Below are 18,999 nucleotides of genomic sequence, written 5' to 3'. Positions count from 1 at the left end.
ACGCTACATACAGTAAGTATGATTTCTCCCCTGTATGCATCCTGAGGTGGCGTGTTAGTAATTGCTGTTGGATAAATCTCGTCCCACATATAGAACAGGTGAATGGTCTCTCCCCAGTATGAGTATGTGTAAGGGAAGTTAAAGGTCCCAGATGTCATAAACCCCTTGCCAAAACGTGAGCAAAGAATATATGGTCTTTCTCCTGTGTGGACACTTTGGTGCAGTATTAGAGTACCATTTGATTTTAAAATTTCTCACACTGGTCGCAATGAAACAGCTTTTCCTCTGTGTGAACACGTTTATGGTCTTTCATGTTCCCTTTGGTGGAACACAGATGTACTTCTTCGTTGTCTTGGCTGAGGAGTTCTTTACTGTTTCATTGGATGGCAGTGAGTTCTCAGCTCCTCCAGAGTTCAGAGCAACTCAATATTAGGAACGGGTCTTTCATGTTTTATACACTCAGTGTAAGTGAATTTGTCCCAATACTTTTGGTCCCCTAAATGGGGGTACTATGTACAAAACATGCTGCAATGTCTAAAAAGTTCACCTGATATGGATGTAAATACCCTCAAATTAAAGCTGACAGTCTGCACTTTAACCTCATAGTCATTGGATCACTTCAAATTGAAAGTGCTGGAGTACAGAGCTAAAACAACACAACATGTGTAACTGTCCCAATACTTTTGGAACTCACCTTAAATTCCATGGAGGCATTAAATGCCACTGGGAGAAAGGCAAAGCTGATAGATATCCACAAATCACTGGACCCTACACACCACTAGCCAGCTTTGTTAGTACAATAATGGTGCTTTTATTGAATCTGTGTTTACCACCAAATCACCTACAGTGCATTCAGACCCCTCTACTTTCCCCACATTGTTACATTAGTCTTATTCTAAAATTGATACATTTTTTTTTTTAACTCAGCAATCTACACACAATACCCCATAATGACAAAGCAAAAACAGATAAGGAAAAACAATTTAATCCATTTTAGAATAAGGCTGTAACCTAACAAAATGTGGGAAAGGTCAAGGGGTCTGAATACTTTCCAAGGCACTGTATATAGTGAAGTTAACGAGTGGAAAAAGGCTAAATAGAATTAAGCAATTGTTCAATTAATCTAAATATATTTTGGGTCTATAGGAAACAACACAGAGGTGGTGCCAGGTGTGTAAACTATAAATATGAGGCAAAAGTACAATGTTACTTTTTATTTGAGGGTATTGTTTAAGATGCCCTGCTATATTAGAAATGTGGTTTATAATAGTGTTTTTGGCCATTGTTAGTTTTCCAACTGGGTAGCATTGAACTCGGGAAATTATTTCAGGTTAAAATCTAATCTGTTCGCATATAACCAGACGTAACTAACATTTTACAGAACGGTTACAATATTTAGAACACAAATTTTGCCAATCATCTCTGAAGTTACACCGCCTGGTATTGTGACAAATTAGAAGATCTACAAACATGTCATAATCACCTGAAAATGTAGCAGAGAACTATATAGAGCAGAATCTCCAAAGAACATTTCAACAGCTTATGCTTTATCAATACATTTGTCGACCTTTTCTCTCTTTTTCATGCATTCGTTGATGTATTCTCATGTTTCCCCTTTCAGAGAATCTTTTGCCACACTTTACACATGGGTAAGGTCTCTCCCCAGTATGAATTCGCATGTGTTTCACTAGTCTGGTGGAGGTGGAGAAGCCTTTGGGGCACTGTGTACAGGGGTATGGGCGTTCGCCTGTATGACTTCGCTGATGCACTTTCAGTTTACTTGCTAGACTAAAAGTATTCCCACATTGTTCACAATGATATGGTCGTTCCCCTGTGTGGATCCTTGAGTGTACCATCAGTTCCCCTGAGCAAGCAAAGGTCTTTCCACAAATGCTACACAAGTATGGTTTCTCTCCACTGTGCATCCTGATGTGTCTTGTTAGTACTTGTCGTTGAATAAATCTCTTCCCACATATTGTACACCCATAAGGTCGCTCCCCAGTATGAATGCGTATATGAGATTTTAAGATATCCGATGTCCTAAACCCCCTGCCGCAATGTGAGCAATCATAAGGCCTTTCTCCTGAGTGAACCCGTTGGTGCTGTTTTAGACTACCCTTCGCTTTGAATCTTTTATCACACTGGTTGCAATGGAACGGCTGCATGTCTGTGTGAACACCCTTATGTCGTTTCAGGTCCGAGGGGCTTCTGAAACCCTTTCCACATTTAAAGCAGATGTACTTCTTGGTTGTCTTGATTAAGGGTCTCTGTATTGTTTGACTGGACGGCAGTGAGTTTTCAGCTCCTCCAGAGTCCAGGTTCCTGCTGTCCTCCTCTGTTAGATGTTCCTTCCTGATGTGCTGCTGAAGGTTCACCTCTCTCCTGTGGGAGAATGGGCACTGGGGGCAGGAGAAGACCTGGGAGGGCATGTCACTATCCGGTTCTGCAAGTAAAAAGCACATGGAAGTACACTGAACAAAAATATAAACGCAATATGTAAAGTGTTGGTACCATCTTTCATGAGCTGGTACCAAGATTCTCCATACACACAAAATGTTTATTTCTCAATGTTGTGCACAAATTTGTTTACATCCCTGTTAGTGAGCAATTATCCTCCAAGATAATCCATCCACATGACAGGGGTGGCATATCAAGAAGCTGATTAAATAGCATGATCATTACACAGGTGCACCTTGTGCTGGGGACAATAAAAGGTCACTAAAATGTGCAGTTTTGTCACACAACACAATGCCTCAGATGTCTCAAGTTGAGGGAGCGTGCAATTAACATGCTGACTGCAGGATTGTCCACCAGAGCTGTGGCCAGAGAATTGAATGTTCACTTCGCTACCATTAGCCGCCTCCAATGTCAATTTAGAGAATTTGGCAATACGTCCAACCAGCCTCACAACCGCAGACCACATGTATGGCATCATGTGGGCGAGCGGTTTGTTGATGTCAACGTTGTGAACAGAGGTCCCGCGGTGGGGCTATGGTATGGGCAGGCATATGCTATGGACAATTAACACAATTGCATTTTATCAATGGCAATTTTTATATCTGTGACCAACAGATGCATATCTGTATTCACAGTCATGTGAAATCCATAGATTTAGGACTCAATGAATTTATTTCAATTGACTGATTTCCTGTAACTCAGTACAATCAATGAAATTATTGCATGTTGCCTTTATATTTTTGTTCAGTATATAAAATCAGTGCTGCTATTTTAAGCATTTTTTTTCCCCAGATTGTTGTTATGTATATAGTAGTTGACAAGGCAATGAACTCCAAAAAAAAGGTAATCCTTGTAAAAAAATTTTTTTTTAAAAATCTAATAAAAAATGTAATTGAAAAAAAAAAAGTAACCTTTGTTTAATGAATTGAGACTGCTTTAGTATATTTCCGGCAATCAAAATCCCAAAGAAATCACTATTGTTTTCAGAAGTCCTGTGCTGTTTAGCTTTCTTTTTGTTAATTTGTATGTTTACTATGCTTTTCCTTGAAGACACACTCCAAGTAGGATTGTGTCAAGCACACAATATGAATGCGTAAATGTGATTTTAAGATCTGTGATGTTCTAAACCCCTGCCACAAGGTGAGCAAAAATAAGGCCCTTCTCCTTTTTGAACTTGTTGGTGGGGACAGGAGAACACCAGGGAGGGCATGTTGATTTCACAGCGAGGTAAAAGGACTACGGCTACTGTCACGGGCGGGATCTGAACCCGGGTCTCCCACAGGAGAAACCAACACCTTGACAGTGAGACCAAGAGGATACTCTAAGGCCGAGGGTGAGGCAGGGCTACCTCATCACGAGACCATGAGCCCGACTCATGTCTGCTACATGTACCGTATGTACAGTATAGTGCTTCAGCTGAACAAGCAATATAAGATGTACTGAATATTGGTCATCCATTTTGGAGGGTTTTCCTTCTTTTTTTTTAAAAGTCAGGGACCCTACGCGTAGTGCGTGGTCTGCATATAGGGCAAACCGGCCCTGGACTACTGTTACAGTATATTGTCAAACTGCCATAACCCTGGCTAGCGAGCAAACGATTATTGTAAATGTACTCAAAACCTATTGTGGTGACTGATTACACAGCATCTTCCCAGATGGTTCTCCATTTCAGCTGGTGACTGACAATTATAATAGGTACTTTCAGCATGCAGTGGCAAGACCACAGTCAACTCATCCATAATAAATACACCCCCAAAGAAGAACAACAAATAGCAGCTCAAGCAGATGGGTTTTTCTAAGAGGTCAACTCATTGTTACATCACATCAACTTCCCAACAATGTGGTAGTAAAATTTTTAAACATGTCGGCTTCTAGGAATTGTGGTAGCAACAGTAACAACTAACCCACCAGTTACAGAAGCAGACCTGGTTTCAACTTCAAATAGCCTACTATTTTAAATAATTTCACAATGGAACCAATAGAGTAGTCACAAAACGGCAAACCCCGCCCATCTGGCACTCCAGGTAGGCTAAAGCAAACGCTAAACATATTTCAAAGATTTCAAGTAGTATTTGAACACAGGTCTGAAGGGAATATATTACGAAATACTGAATTGTGTAACTTGTTAAAATCTACATTCTTAAATTGCTCATTGGTTACCTAGAATTAGAGCTAAAAATGAATCCATGTCATATGAATTAATGTCTTAATTCAATCATTAAATCCTTGGCTTTAGGGTACCAATATATCCCCCCAAACAAACAGACTTAACCTTTGGGGAATAGTCAAGTACTTAACTCTGATTGCAATGTAGAAATTCTAATAAGAGCAAACAGTGAAAATGATGTTTCATGCCACGAGAGGTACCGGATCAACATGTTCCTGTTCCGGCAGGATCCGGCTCAAATAAAGCTCTGTTGGTGGAGTAGCTATAGCCACAACGGAAACAGCAGATAAAAGTAGCCTGACTAGTCTAATGGAAAAAGCACTGTCGCTTAACTTAATAAATATTCTTCCAACTAGTAATAACAACCAGTTATCAATAACACAGTTTGGCAATTGCCATGAACAGTGCACAGATGTATGTAATGTGCTCTGCTCCAAATGTCCTTACTGTCTATGGCCACTGGATGAGCGTGTAGTGATGATCCTGGTTTCTGCTGTCCAGAACTGGATTCACCAGCCTCTTCAAGTCGTTCAACGTCCTGATCAGTTCCATTGTAACTGATTTCTGGTCGCCACTCTTCTCTACCCTCCTGTTCTTTCTTCCTAGTGTCATGACCTCGAACCTCCACTGAAGTTTGTTTCGAATTTACCAAGGAAGTGAGGGACAGAGCGGACAGGATGGTGTCAGAGTCGTAGAACAAATTATCTGGAAAAGAGGGAGAATCCAAACCAATTTTATTTACTAATACCTTGGAGGTGAATACAGTTTGTGCAACATTGTAGGTGAAGACATCTTTAACAAAACAAAGCACATTTCATTGGTGGAAAATGCAATCAAATCTAATGAAGGTCAAAGAATTTACCCTAGTGGAAATAGATAACCTGAAGGCTGCCTACCTCTATTTAGGTGTCCAAGGTGTCTTTGATGCTGTAGCAGTGTCTTCAAGTGCTCAGGGTCAGAGACAGACTGAACACACTCCTCCAGGTCAGAGAATGCAAGGCTGAGACAAGATGCTGTCTGAGGGTGAGAGAGGAAAACTTCTACCCACTGGAAACTTGATGTTCAGTCCATTTATTAAAGGGGTTTCATTCATTCATTCATTCACAACTGTAAACGCATTTTTTTTTAAACATTTGAATTGATAGGATGAAGATGCAGTCATATCAGTACCTGTGTAAAGCTGGGCACCGGCAGCAGCTCCTCCAATCTGGAGAAGAACTCCCACACCAGAATCTGCAGTGCTGTGTCATACTTAGTACCGTACTGCACTGGGAACACCTCCTTTAATGAAAATGTAGAGAGCTATTACACAGTTAGGTGAATGGTCTTGCCTACAACATGTTACCGTCAAAATGCATTAGTTTAATAAAATATATTTGTTTTGTCCATTTGCGCTAATATTCTTGATATTTGTCATAGTACCAAACTTGACACACAACACACGCTTGGGAGCATTACATTTAATTTCAGATGCATGCCTGCCTGCTTGCTCTTCAGGCATTTCCAACACTTTTGCTTGATTATGACACAGAACTACCCAACTGTGAAAAGTTAGATGTTCGATATTATCTCACCTGAAAAAAGTGTTCCCTCTTCGCTGGGTCTTCCAGCAAGGTTTGAACCAGCTCCCCAAAGTTAGACTTTGATGCCTCCACTTTCTTGTTTTCTCTCTGAACATGTAATTACACCCCAAAAAAGTAAGTTAAGAACTATAATTACAAAAAATAAATGTTGTGATAGAGATTTAACATAATCCATATACTCTGTGGTGTATTGCACACAACTTACCGCTTTGTGCTTTACTGTGCATGACTGGATTCTATCCAAGTGGCGTTGGATGGCTTGATGGTCCACCATGTCCTCTTTACCACAGCACAACTCAAGAACCAGCTGAAATAGCAGGCACATTTTAATATGCCGGAATGGAACATTACACATTCAGAGTCAGAGTGTTTAATGTACAGGGTTGCAGGTGTGATTGCAGGGTTCAGAGAAAATCTTAGGCTCCGAGCTCCAACATGCAGGACTAAGTGAAAATGATCATTAAAAAAAACCCAATAGAAATAGAACTATATACATAATAACAACCGTAGCAGTGATGAATAAATAAAATGTCCATTGGGGTGGAGGCAGAGTAAAGACTGTAGAGGGGAAAAGGGGAATGACCATAGGGGAGCAGCAGGCAGACTAAATTACCATTGAGGGGGTGTGGGGACCAAGCAAAATAAAAACTATAACAATTATAATAAAAAAGTAAAATTATATATATTAACAACTAACAATGATGAATGTATACAGAACAAAAACACTATGTATTGTTGGTCCCATGTTTCATGAGCGGAGATAAAAGAACCCAGAAATGTTCCATACGTACAAAAAACCTATTTCTCTCATATTTTGTGCACAAATTTGTTTACATCCCATTAGTGAGCATTTCTCCTTTACCATGATAATTCATCCACCTGACTGGTGTGGCATATCAAGAAGCTGATTAAACAGCATGATCATTACATGCCATTTAATCTTGTGATGGGGACAATAAAAGGCCACTCTAAAATGGGCAGTTTTGTTACACAACAAAATGCCACAGATGTCTCAACTTGAGGGAACACGCAATTGGCATGCTGACTGCAGAAATGGCCAACAAAGCTGTTTCCAGAGAATTGAATGTTATAATTTCTCTACCATAAGCCACATCCAACATTGATTTAGAGAATTTGGCCTCACAACCATAGATCATGTGTAACCACGCCAGTACAGGACCTCCACATCTGGCTTCTTCACCTGTGGGATCGTCTGAAACCAGCTACCCGGACAGCTGATGAAACTGAGGAGTATTTCTGTCTGCAATAAAGCCTTTTTGTGGGGAAAAACTCATTCTGATTGGCTAGGCCTGGCTCCCAAGTGGGTGGGCCTTTGCCCTCCCAGGCTCACCCATGCCTGCAGCCCTGCCCATTCATGTGAAATCCATAGATTATGGAGTCATGAATTTATTTCAATTGACTAAAATATATGAAATCGTTGCATGTTGCGCATATAATTTTGTTCAGTATAATTGGGGTGGGGGCAGAGTAAAAGTAATTTGGGGGGGTGAAATATCCATAGGGGGAACAGCAGGTAAGTTAAGTGACCATTAAGGGGGTGGGGAGAAATGTTCATAGGGGGAGTAGTGAGGGGAGCAGATAGCTGACCATTTAAAGACAGAGGGGACACAAACTAAGAAGTCTTAAGACAATGACAACAGAAGTTGATCATGAAAATGTGACAAGAACAATCTTTTGTCCACATTCCTGGCCTTCAAGATCCAGGCGCTTATGAGGAATTAAGGTCTGAATCTCATCCCACGTGTCACTTTTACATCCTCCCCTCCCAACATTTCCACCTCTCTCACCCTTGCTCTCAGTCCCAGGATGAGTTGGGTCCTCTGCCTGGAGCTCAGCAGCTCTGGGACCATCTCTGTCACCAAAGTCACAAATTCCTCCAGCTTCCCATACTGCATCACATTACGCTGCTCAGCCACTTGCCACATTGATGCTGACATCAAGCGTATTGGTGGAACCAGGAGACACAAGGAGGATAGAGGGAGATTGAGACCTGTCATGAAAACAAAAGGGAGGAATTTGTTAACATAACTTAAGCCATCAAATTAATAGAGACCCTTGCAACTAGTCAGACATTTTATGAGACTCCTGGTTTCCACAAATCCAGGACGAAGACCATATAGCCAAGCTAAGGTTGGTCGAAAATTCTCTGTGCTACCCCACAACAGTACCTATCCTGTAACTCCCAGTAATGGATACCAAAACATCTTTGGTTAAATTACATTATCTGGTGTAACAATCTGTAGCTAAATTGAACTAAGTTCATGAGGCATGTATAAGTTATATTCTTCAAGAATAAATAGGTATACGTAGACAACTCATTTAAAATGACTGAAAATGGATGAAGGGGCGATTCCACTGTAAACCTTTACAAGTTTGGACATCAGAGCGCAGTACAATACAGCACAGTAGAATAGAGTTTAGTACAGTGAAGTATAGTATATTACAGTACAGTACACTGTACTCTACTTTTCTTTACTATAGTGTACTGAAGTCATCTCACTGTACAGTACACTATTGTACTGTGCTCTACTCACTGTACAGTACTCAGCACTGTACTATCCATTTGTTCCAATCCAGTCCATCAGTGTACATTAACATCAAGGTCAGGGTGGACTGACCAAATATCAACTACTTTTCAACGTCCATGGACGTCCAGTGTTGGTCGGTGCTCAGTGGGATAGGATGCTTGTTACAGTAACTGGAAAGAGGGTGCTCAAGGGTAGGTTTCAGTAAGAGCTGGGAGAGGTGGCATTAACTGGAGAGTGAGGAAAGGAGAGGTGTTGTCCAGAGTCATGACTGTTCTAAGACAACAAAAAATAAAATAAAAAACTGTTATCTGAACATAACAGTAAGCCAGTGGAGGTCAGTAGCAGGAGACCCAACTGTGCTTTGTGACTATTACAATTTCCCATTGTAGCAAATTCAGTTGCAGTAATTCTGTTATTGATTTTGGTGTAATTTCGTACCAATTTGGTAATAGAATTACAAGTTTTAAAATCACTTAATAATTAATTAACACATCTGTAAAATCACTATAACTAAAGTCTACCATTTTCTTGTTACTTCAGTGAACTTTTATTCATTTTGGTAACGGAATTACAAGGCAATATTTCTTTAACTTACAGAAGGTAAATAATTAATTAAAAACTAAAATGTTGTCATTAGTTGGTAGGGGTCTTTACGTCAACATTATTGTGTTTTGATGCATTTCTAATAGTTTCCTGGTAGGCTAGATGTTTTCTAAGACACATTTTCTAAGACCCCTTCAGTTTATCCAGAAATCAAAGTATTTACTTAGGATCAAATCAAATTTATTTATATAGCCCTTCGTACATCAGCTGATATCTCAAAGTGCTGTACAGAAACCCAGCCTAAAACCCCAAACAGCAAGCAATGCAGGTGTAGAAGCACGGTGGCTAGGAAAAACTCCCTAGAAAGGCCAAAACCTAGGAAGAAACCTAGAGAGGAACCAGGCTATGTGGGGTGGCCAGTCCTCTTCTGGCTGTGCCGGGTGGAGATTATAACAGAACATGGCCAAGATGTTCAAATGTTCATAAATGACCAGCATGGTCGAATAATAATAAGGCAGAACAGTTGAAACTGGAGCAGCAGCACAGTCAGGTGGAAGTTGAAACTGGAGCAGCAGCATGGCCAGGTGGACTGGGGACAGCAAGGAGTCATCATGTCAGGTAGTCCTGGGGCATGGTCCTAGGGCTCAGGTCAGTTGAAACTGGAACAGCAGCATGGCCAGGTGGACTGGGGACAGCAAGGAGTCATCATGTCAGGTAGTCCTGGAGCTCAGGTCCTAGGGCTCAGGTCCTCCGAGAGAGAGAAAGAGAGGAGAGAATTAGAGAACGCACACTTAGATTCACACAGGACACCGAATAGGACAGGAGAAGTACTCCAGATATAACAAACTGACCCCAGCCCCCGACACATAAACTACTGCAGCATAAATACTGGAGGCTGAGACAGGAGGGGTCAGGAGACACTGTGGCCCCATCCGAGGTCACCCCGGACAGGGCCAAACAGGAAGGATATAACCCCACCCACTTTGCCAAAGCACAGCCCCCACACCACTAGAGGGATATCTTCAACCACCAACTTACCATCCTGAGACAAGGCTGAGTATAGCCCACAAAGATCTCCGCCACGGCACAACCCAAGGGGGGGCGCCAACCCAGACAGGATGACCACAACAGTGAATCAACCCACTCAGGTGACGCACCCCCTCCAGGGACGGCATGAGAGAGCCCCAGTAAGCCAGTGACCCAGCCCCTGTAATAGGGTTAGAGGCAGAGAATCCCAGTGGAAAGAGGGGAACCGGCCAGGCAGAGACAGCAAGGGCGGTTCGTTGCTCCAGAGCCTTTCCGTTCACCTTCCCACTCCTGGGCCAGACTACACTCAATCATATGACCCACTGAAGAGATGAGTCTTCAGTAAAGACTTAAAGGTTGAGACCGAGTTTGCGTCTCTGACATGGGTAGGCAGACCGTTCCATAAAAATGGAGCTCTATAGGAGAAAGCCCTGCCTCCAGCTGTTTGCTTAGAAATTCTAGGGACAATTAGGAGGCCTGCGTCTTGTGACCGTAGCGTACGTGTAGGTATGTACGGCAGGACCAAATCAGAGAGATAGGTAGGAGCAAGCCCATGTAATGCTTTGTAGGTTAGCAGTAAAACCTTGAAATCAGCCCTTGCTTTGACAGGAAGCCAGTGTAGAGAGGCTAGCACTGGAGTAATATGATCAAATTTTTTGGTTCTAGTCAGGATTCTAGCAGCCGTATTTAGCACTAACTGAAGTTTATTTAGTGCTTTATCCGGGTAGCCGGAAAATAGAGCATTGCAGTAGTCTAACCTAGAAGTGACAAAAGCATGGATTAATTTTTCTGCATCATTTTTGGACAGAAAGTTTCTGATTTTTGCAATGTTACGTAGATGGAAAAAAGCTGTCCTTGAAATGGTCTTGATATGTTCTTCAAAAGAGAGATCAGGGTCCAGAGTAACGCCGAGGTCCTTCACAGTTTTATTTGAGACGACTGTACAACCATTAAGATTAATTGTCAGATTCAACAGAATATCTCTTTGTTTCTTGGGACCTAGAACAAGCATCTCTGTTTTGTCCGTGTTTAATAGTAGAAAGTTTGCAGCCATCCACTTCCTTATGTCTGAAACACATGCTTCTAGCGAGGGCAATTTTGGGGCTTCACCATGTTTCATTGAAATGTACAGCTGTGTGTCATCCGCATAGCAGTGAAAGTTTACATTATGTTTTCGAATAACATCCCCAAGAGGTAAAATATATAGTGAGAACAATAGTGGTCCTAAAACGGAACCTTGAGGAACACCGAAATTTACAGTTGATTTGTCAGAGGACAAACCATTCACAGAGACAAACTGATATCTTTCCGACAGATAAGATCTAAACCAGGCCAGAACTTGTCCGTGTAGACCAATTTGGGTTTCCAATCTCTCCAAAAGAATGTGGTGATCGATGGTATCAAAAGCGGCACTAAGGTCTAGGAGCACGAGGACAGATGCAGAGCCTCGGTCCGATGCCATTAAAATGTCATTTACCACCTTCACAAGTGCCGTCTCAGTGCTATGATGGGGTCTAAAACCAGACTGAAGCATTTCGTATACATTGTTTGTCTTCAGGAAGGCAGTGAGTTGCTGAGCAACAGCCTTCTCTAAAATCTTTGAGAGGAATGGAGGACCCATATTTAAGATAGAAAATGGTTGAAAAATGTATCTATCATGCCTTCATTTCCCCAAAATATACTCTTAGCTTTCATTTGACACTGAAATTGATATGCTCCTATTAACGTAACATGTTGGTGCGCATGGGTCCATTTCGATGGAAATGCCCTGTAGCAATCGCAGACCTTTTATGTCTCAACATTTCAGGTGTTGACTCCACTATGGCTTTTACCCAGTTAGTGCATGCCTAACGTTAGCTATGTGAATTTAACCCAATATTATTTCACATACTGCCCCGCATATTCCTGATCTAAGCTTGAACAGAAACACATTTTGGGTGAATCCTTTCAGGAAAAGATGACAAACCTTGAGTTTTTGAATCCATTTCACCAGCAAAACAAGCTGCTGCTACGACCGTATGTTAACGTTGGGTGGGTAGCTAGCTAACTTGGAAACTGATAACGTTAGTTAAACATTTTATTGTGTGACGACAATTCATGAGTCTTCAAAATAAAAGTCTCCCGTGTTGTTTATAACTAGGACAGACCACATCCTGTCGTTTCCAATGCGGAAAAATGGCATTAGTGGGCAGAACAAGCAAGGAGGAGGGCAGAGCCAAGCACGAGCTAGCCAGATCCAATTGGCGCGTTCTGGTTAATTTGCATATTTCCGTCAGGCGAGGTGCGTGTGTGCAAAACTCAATTCGCCTTGTCACTTCTTCTAAACAACGCGTTTTTTATTTTGGCAAAGGGTAAAGTCTACAAAACGTAGTCCACTCTATTCGTAAAAGATTATAGTTTTGGGAACAGAAAAGTGTATTGAGATAAAATGTTTCATCGATGAGAAAATGTGCAGAATTTCGGCCAAAATCAATCTCGTTCCATGTTCTCCCACTACCGGCCACTGGGCTTGTTCTCACTACCATATTTGGTGGAAACGCCAAGCGGATGCTTCACATATATACATCTGGTGAAATATCTGTCTCATTGTGGCTTGATCGAGTACAGCTATGGATGGATCATACCAACATCCCGAAGCAAACATGTCTGCTCAAGAAAACCAAGGCCACTTTCACTTTCCCTTCAATTAAAATGTTTGAAATGAACGTGAAAAAGGTTTGAGGACCAAATTCGTAGTTTCAACGAAAGATACAACTTTTGGTCAATATGTAGCGGAATACTCAGTATACTCAATACGTTCCGTTCCGTTGTGTCCCTTGACAAAAACAAAACGTTAGCGCCCCCTAACGGAGCTTGTGGTTAGATCTAAGTCTGGACAGAGATACAGTATCTTAGGTCCGACAATGTACTGTACGAGTTTGAAGCTGGTTCACTGGCTGGCCATGTAGGCAGGCAGGATGGTATGTTATGATAAAGGACACCGATCATGTGGGAGGTTATACATGACCTTGGATGGGATACGCATTATGGTGGTAGAAAGGAAGGTCTAATCCTGCCACAAGGGTAAAGACAGGCACCAAAGGGGAAGCAGAAGAGCAAAAATAAATAAATATAGAAATGGATGTGTATACAGGGCTAATCTGTAAAATAGACCTTGGTCTTTTTTTTGAACCTTTATTTAACTACGCAAGTCAGTTAAGAACAAATTCTTATTTTCAATGACTGCCTGGGAACAGTGGGTTAACTGCCTGTTCAGGGGCAGAATGACAGATTTGTACCTTGTCAGCTTGGCAATTTGAACTTGCAACCTTCCGGTTACTAGTCCAACACTCTAACCACTAGGCTACCCTGCCACCCCAAGAATGACTCCCTGTCAAATAAAGGTACAAATAAACAGTTACATGCACTTTGGCTAAATTGTTTAACATGACCACACAATGCAATACGGTTCCATATACTGGTGTAATGTAAATTAAAACTGCCCTTGTCTATATTTTTTTATTTGATTTATTTCACCTTTATTTAACCAGGTAGGCCAGTTGAGAACAAGTTCTCATTTACAACTGTGACCTGGCCAAGATAAAGCAAAGCAGTGCGACAAAAACAACAACACAGAGTTACACATAAACATTCGTACAGTCAGTAACACAATAGAAAAATCAATGTACAGTGTGTGCAAATGGAGTAGAGTAGGGAGGTAAGGCAATAAATAGGCCATGGAGGCAAAATAATTACAATTTAGCATTAACACTGGAGTGATAGATGTGTAGATGGGGATGAGGTAGTAGGGTGTGCTATTTACAGATTGGCTGTGTACAGGTACAGTGATCTGTAAACTGCTCTGACAGCTGATGCTTAAAGTTAGAGAGAGAGATATAAGACTATATATGAGGTAAAATATGGAATTGTCTCTAGAAAATGCTAGTTCTAGTACTTGTCAGGGTGCAGGGTGTATTTTTCAATAGTCTATCTTCTCTCCATGTTTGTCTTAGCTTGAAGACCACTCGAATCACTCTTCTAAAAAGCTGCTGTCTGTCACATACCAAAGCTAATATCGCTGAGTTATAACATGAGATGCACCAGCTATTTTCTGCTCCCCTCTAGTGGTCAGATACAGTAACGACGCTTGGTCAGTTTTGAGGAACGAGACTGGTTTGGCTATTGTGTGGAGTGTTTGAGCAAAAATAAATATATGCAGTGGTGAGAACTTAAAGACCTTAAGTTAAAATACTTTCAAGTACTACTTATGCAGTTTTTTGGGGGTATCTGTACTGCACTATTCATATTTTTGACTACTTTTACTTTTACTTCACTACATTCCCAAAGAAAATTATGTACTTTTTACACCATACATTTGAATTTTGAATGATTAGCAGGACAGGACAATGGTCTAATTGACATACTTATCAAGAGAACATCCCTCGTCATCTCTACTGCCTCTGATCTGGCGGACTCACTAAACACATGCTTCTATTAAGGTATCTTTACTTTTACTCAAGTATGACAATTAGGTACTTTTCCCATAACTGACTATATGCAAATAATAAAATACTTTTGGGAAAAAGTTATATCTACAGTATTTGATAGGAGTTAAGGGTTTGACATTTTTTGGTCATCATGACAATATGGTCACAGTTGACCTCCTCAAATGACCAGTGTTCCATGGCACTGTCTCTTCTCCCCTCAGCACCTGCAGTAGGTCCCAGCTGTATCAGTACAGTCACTGTGCAGTCTGACTGAGGGAGAATTTTGTACGACTCTGTATCACTGTGTGAACACTGGACCACTGTGGTAACTCTGACAGTAGTAATCTCCTGCATCTGCAGCCTGGACTCCACTGATGGTCAGAGTAAAGTCACTATGAGATCCACTGCCACTGAACTTAGATGGAATCCCAGACAAACGTTGGTTTGAAGAGTGCATCAGGAGTTTAGGAGCTCCTCCAGGTTTCTGTTTGTACCAGGCCATACAGGTGTAATCACCAAAACAATCATTAGATACAGTCACACTGGTTTTACAGTTTATAATAACTGTATTTTCTGGGAGAACAGCTTTCACTGTTGGAGTCTGAGTCACAGTGTACTGTCCTCTGGATTCTGAAACAGAGACATTGAGGAATTTTCATTTCAAACGTGTTTTTGTGTACATGTACATTTATCTAATTCTATCAAGGTAGAAACAATATTAAGACTACATATTTCGATAAGAAAGTCATTTTTTAAGAGCTTTAAGTTGTCAAATCTTACCCTGAATGAAGAACATCAATATCCACAAAAAGCTCATGGTAAAAGTCATTGTTGAAGTTCTGTTGTCATAAAGGACTGCTCTGTCATGAAGTGTTAAACTCACAGGGTTATAAACACTCCCAGAGCACTGAAGCATGTGCTGTCTATGCAAAGCGTCTTGTATGTAAATCATCTTCCTGGACAGTCAGACTTTATTAATAAATGTTGTGTGATGTGATGTAGAAACCTGATAGCTATGTAATCACAGACATTGTTTCATATATAAGTGCTGAGTGGGGACTGATATTGTCACGCGGGACTAGGTGTGTGTGCAGGAATCAGACGCAGAGAGAGAGTAACGGAGTAAAGTGCTTTACTATTGCACGCCAAACTGATAAGCCCAATACAATACGCAGGACACTATACCAGACAACCCAAAACCACAGGGTGTCCAGTATAGAAAATAAAATACACCACGACCGAATATGTACACACATAACAAAGACAATCCCGCACAAAACAAGGGCGGGTCAAACTACTACATACAGGGAAGCTAATTAAACCAATATATACACAGGTGAAACTAATAAGACAAAACCAACAGACAAACGAAAAAGGGATCGGTAGCGGCTAGTAGGACGGTGACGACGACCGCCGAGCACCGCCCGAACAGGCAGGGGAGCCAACTTCGGCGGAAGTCGTGACAGATATATTGATTAAATACATTAGAGTTCAGAGGCCTTGCTTTTAACAAAGTTAACAATTTTCACTGTAGTATCCAAAACATCTTTCAAGCTGTCAGGCATTCTCTTGGCAGCAAGAGCCTCTTGTTGGATGTTGCAGTTTACCCAAGAAGCATCGGGAGCAACTGCTTGCACGGGTGTTACCACTCCGCTGTCATGGATTTTTAGCCATCAGTACAGATACCAACATGAGCAGCAGCTACATTTGACTACATACGGACCATTAGTAGAATTCCCGCGAGAGAGTAACAGCTAATGTGATTGGATGTTAATTATTTGACTAGGCTACCTGTATTTGACATTGTGTTGTTATTTCGCTGAACACTAGATGGTTTCATTTTATTTTTGGCAGTGAAACGAGGCTAAAAAAAATATAAATGGACTGTTTGAAAATGTGAAGGAAAAGAAATGTAATTTTTTTATAAACAATTATTATTGTTTAAAAAAATTTGAATCACTTTTTTATTTGGCGTACCCCTGACGGCAATGCGCGTGTACCCCAGTTTGGGAATACCTGGTGTAGATAGTGTATGTATGTAGTGTAGTATAGATAGCAGGGTTGGGGTCAATTCATTTAAATTCCAGTCAACTCAAACCCAAACTCCAATTCAAAATGTTCCTCATTGAAAAGCTTTGAAGAGACCTGGAATTTGAGTTTTGCTGTACTTCCTGAAATTAACTGGAATTGACCCCAACCCTGCTTGATAGTGTATGTAGTATCTAATGTTGTGTCATGACTGAGTCCAGCATCATGTATCAAAATAGTTATAATGTTAGAATATCACATCCATTTAAATCAGACATTTGGTTGAGGTCCAAATGAGGACTTGTTTTGGGGGGCTGAAGTGATTGTAACTTTGAAGTAATGTTGAGGTCATAACACCTTTTGTTTTACTTCTGTAGATCTTGATTTATATATGGACAGGTATTGTGTTTCAAATCATTGAATAACTTGTACATACACTTTCAGGCCATAATACATACTTTAAGACAACCATAATGATGATGATCATGGTCATGTGATCTCAATGATCGCTTTCTAACCATATTGTCACATGTCACAGTTGACCTCATATAGCAACCGGTGTTCCATGTCACTGTCTCTTCCTCCTCAGCACCTGCAGTAGGTCCCAGCTGTATCAGTACAGTCACTGTGCAGTCTGACTGAGGGAGGTTTTTGTACGACTCTGTATCACTGTGTGAACACTGGACCACTGTGGTAACTCTGACAGTAGTAATCTCCTGCATCTGCAGCCTGGACTCCACTGATGGTCAGAGTGAAGTCACTCCCAGATCCACTGCCACTGAATCTAGATGGAGTCCCAGACTGAAGTGTTGTAGCATAGTAAATAAGGAGTTTAGGAACTCCTCCAGGTTTCTGTTGGTACCAGGCTAGATAGTAACCACCGTGAACATCACTGCTGGTTTTACAGTCAAGAGTGACTGTCTGTCTTGGCAGAACAGCTTTCACTGTAGGAGTCTGAATCACAGTGTACTGTCCTCTGGATTCTGAAACAGAGAATAAAAACATTTCTATAAATGAAATATTACATATAGTAATGAATAATTCTGAATAGAAATAGTAACATTGGTATAGATGTCAACGGTGTAGATTTAATTCATTTTCAACAAAACATTCTGAAAATTGTAACCTTGAAAGCAGAAGGCAAGTGTCCAGATGAAGATGGTGATAAAAGTCATGGTTGTTGTGGGCTCTGTTGTCATGAAGAACAGCTCTCAGTCATGAAGTGTTAAACTCACAGGGATATAAATGCTCTTAGAGCAGCAGGGAAGATGCACTATGCAAATTAATGTTTCAAATCTATTTCAGGTTCCAAGTAGTATCCCATCAGTATATATTTTGGCTTGGTTGAGCTTTCTTTTATAATAATTAGGTGGGTGCTTACATTTGTCCTATTTCCCACATGTACACTTTTGTTTTATGCCCATTTGTGAATTGGAAATGTGTTTTTTGCATATTCCAACTCCCCTTGAGTCATCCTTGGAGAGTAGGTTCGAGACCAGGGTTTGCCAGTGCCTTGTTCAAAGGTACATCAACACATTTTTCACCTTGTCGACCCAAATATTTGAAATCGTGACCTTTCAGTTACTGGCCCAACACTCTAACCGCTAACTACCTGCTGCCCCTTTAATAACATCAAACAGCAACTGTTTTATCTGATGACTAATGTATGGTAACTTTTATGTCACACCACCATTATATTATTATTCTGATGATGATCAGATATAATGAACTGTCTGTTCACTCATGCTCGGTCTCTCATGTAAGTTCCTCTAATCAGTTAGTGAACACTTCTCTAAACTAAAGCTGCTAGGATTCCTCTGGTAGTGTTGTCTGTCCTCTGTGACTTTACCTCCACTGTTAAATGTGAGATCAACATGTTTAATAAAGGAATATACAACATGATCACTATCACTACTGCTGCTGCTGTTGTCTTTCATATGGACAATATGGAGGAATACTAGCAACACTGATCTGATGCTGGACTGTACCTCCAGACTAGGAGAACCTGATACACAGAGGAAGGAAAAATGACTCATATCTGGATTTAAGATACAATTCATATTTGTATTATCTAGAAACAGCTTATATGAAGTGTTTGTTCTACCTGGAAGATGTTAAAGTGTATTAGTGTTGATTATGATTCTGTATGAGTGATCTTCACTGTAACAGCTGCAGCATCA

At 40.9% G+C, this 18,999-nt stretch overlaps 1 protein-coding gene and 1 gene segment (V, D, J or C); both read right to left on the bottom strand.

Moving 5' to 3' along the window:
* Nucleotides 1-968: 968 nt before the first annotated feature.
* On the bottom strand, nucleotides 969-12,494 carry LOC112264535 (zinc finger protein 239-like). Of its 2 annotated transcripts, none has more exons than XM_024441201.2 (8): nucleotides 12,292-12,494; nucleotides 8,016-8,218; nucleotides 6,413-6,514; nucleotides 6,199-6,294; nucleotides 5,795-5,926; nucleotides 5,521-5,641; nucleotides 5,072-5,329; nucleotides 969-2,443 (listed from the first exon to the last, which is right to left on the bottom strand). In XM_024441201.2, the coding sequence occupies exons 1-8, from the start codon at nucleotides 12,308-12,310 to the stop codon at nucleotides 1,551-1,553; spliced, it is 1,824 nt and encodes a 607-aa protein (XP_024296969.2). In that variant the 5' UTR covers nucleotides 12,311-12,494; the 3' UTR covers nucleotides 969-1,550. The 2 variants fall into 2 exon arrangements, with proteins under 2 accessions (XP_024296969.2, XP_024296970.2); XM_024441202.2 differs by having other exon boundaries at nucleotides 970-2,443; nucleotides 5,795-5,905; nucleotides 12,292-12,493.
* Nucleotides 12,495-17,397: 4,903 nt separating this feature from the next.
* On the bottom strand, nucleotides 17,398-18,143 carry LOC112263311. The segment is given in 2 exon segments: nucleotides 17,398-17,802; nucleotides 17,946-18,143. Coding segments are annotated over 2 exon segments (390 nt in total).
* Nucleotides 18,144-18,999: the final 856 nt, after the last annotated feature.

This window comes from Oncorhynchus tshawytscha, linkage group LG15 (assembly GCF_018296145.1).
Source record: "Oncorhynchus tshawytscha isolate Ot180627B linkage group LG15, Otsh_v2.0, whole genome shotgun sequence".
Classification (NCBI taxonomy): Eukaryota; Metazoa; Chordata; class Actinopteri; order Salmoniformes; family Salmonidae; genus Oncorhynchus; species Oncorhynchus tshawytscha.
This window is presented reverse-complemented; position numbering and strand designations above follow the sequence as displayed.

Bases quoted from the DNA above. Each gene is read 5' to 3' on its own strand.
- LOC112264535 (XM_024441201.2), bottom strand. The intron at 6,515-8,015 runs GTGAGAGAGGTG...CTGCTATTTCAG, and splicing joins TCCTGGGACTGAGAGCAAGG to CTGGTTCTTGAGTTGTGCTG. The intron at 5,642-5,794 runs GTACTGATATGA...TCTCACCCTCAG, and splicing joins CGGTGCCCAGCTTTACACAG to ACAGCATCTTGTCTCAGCCT.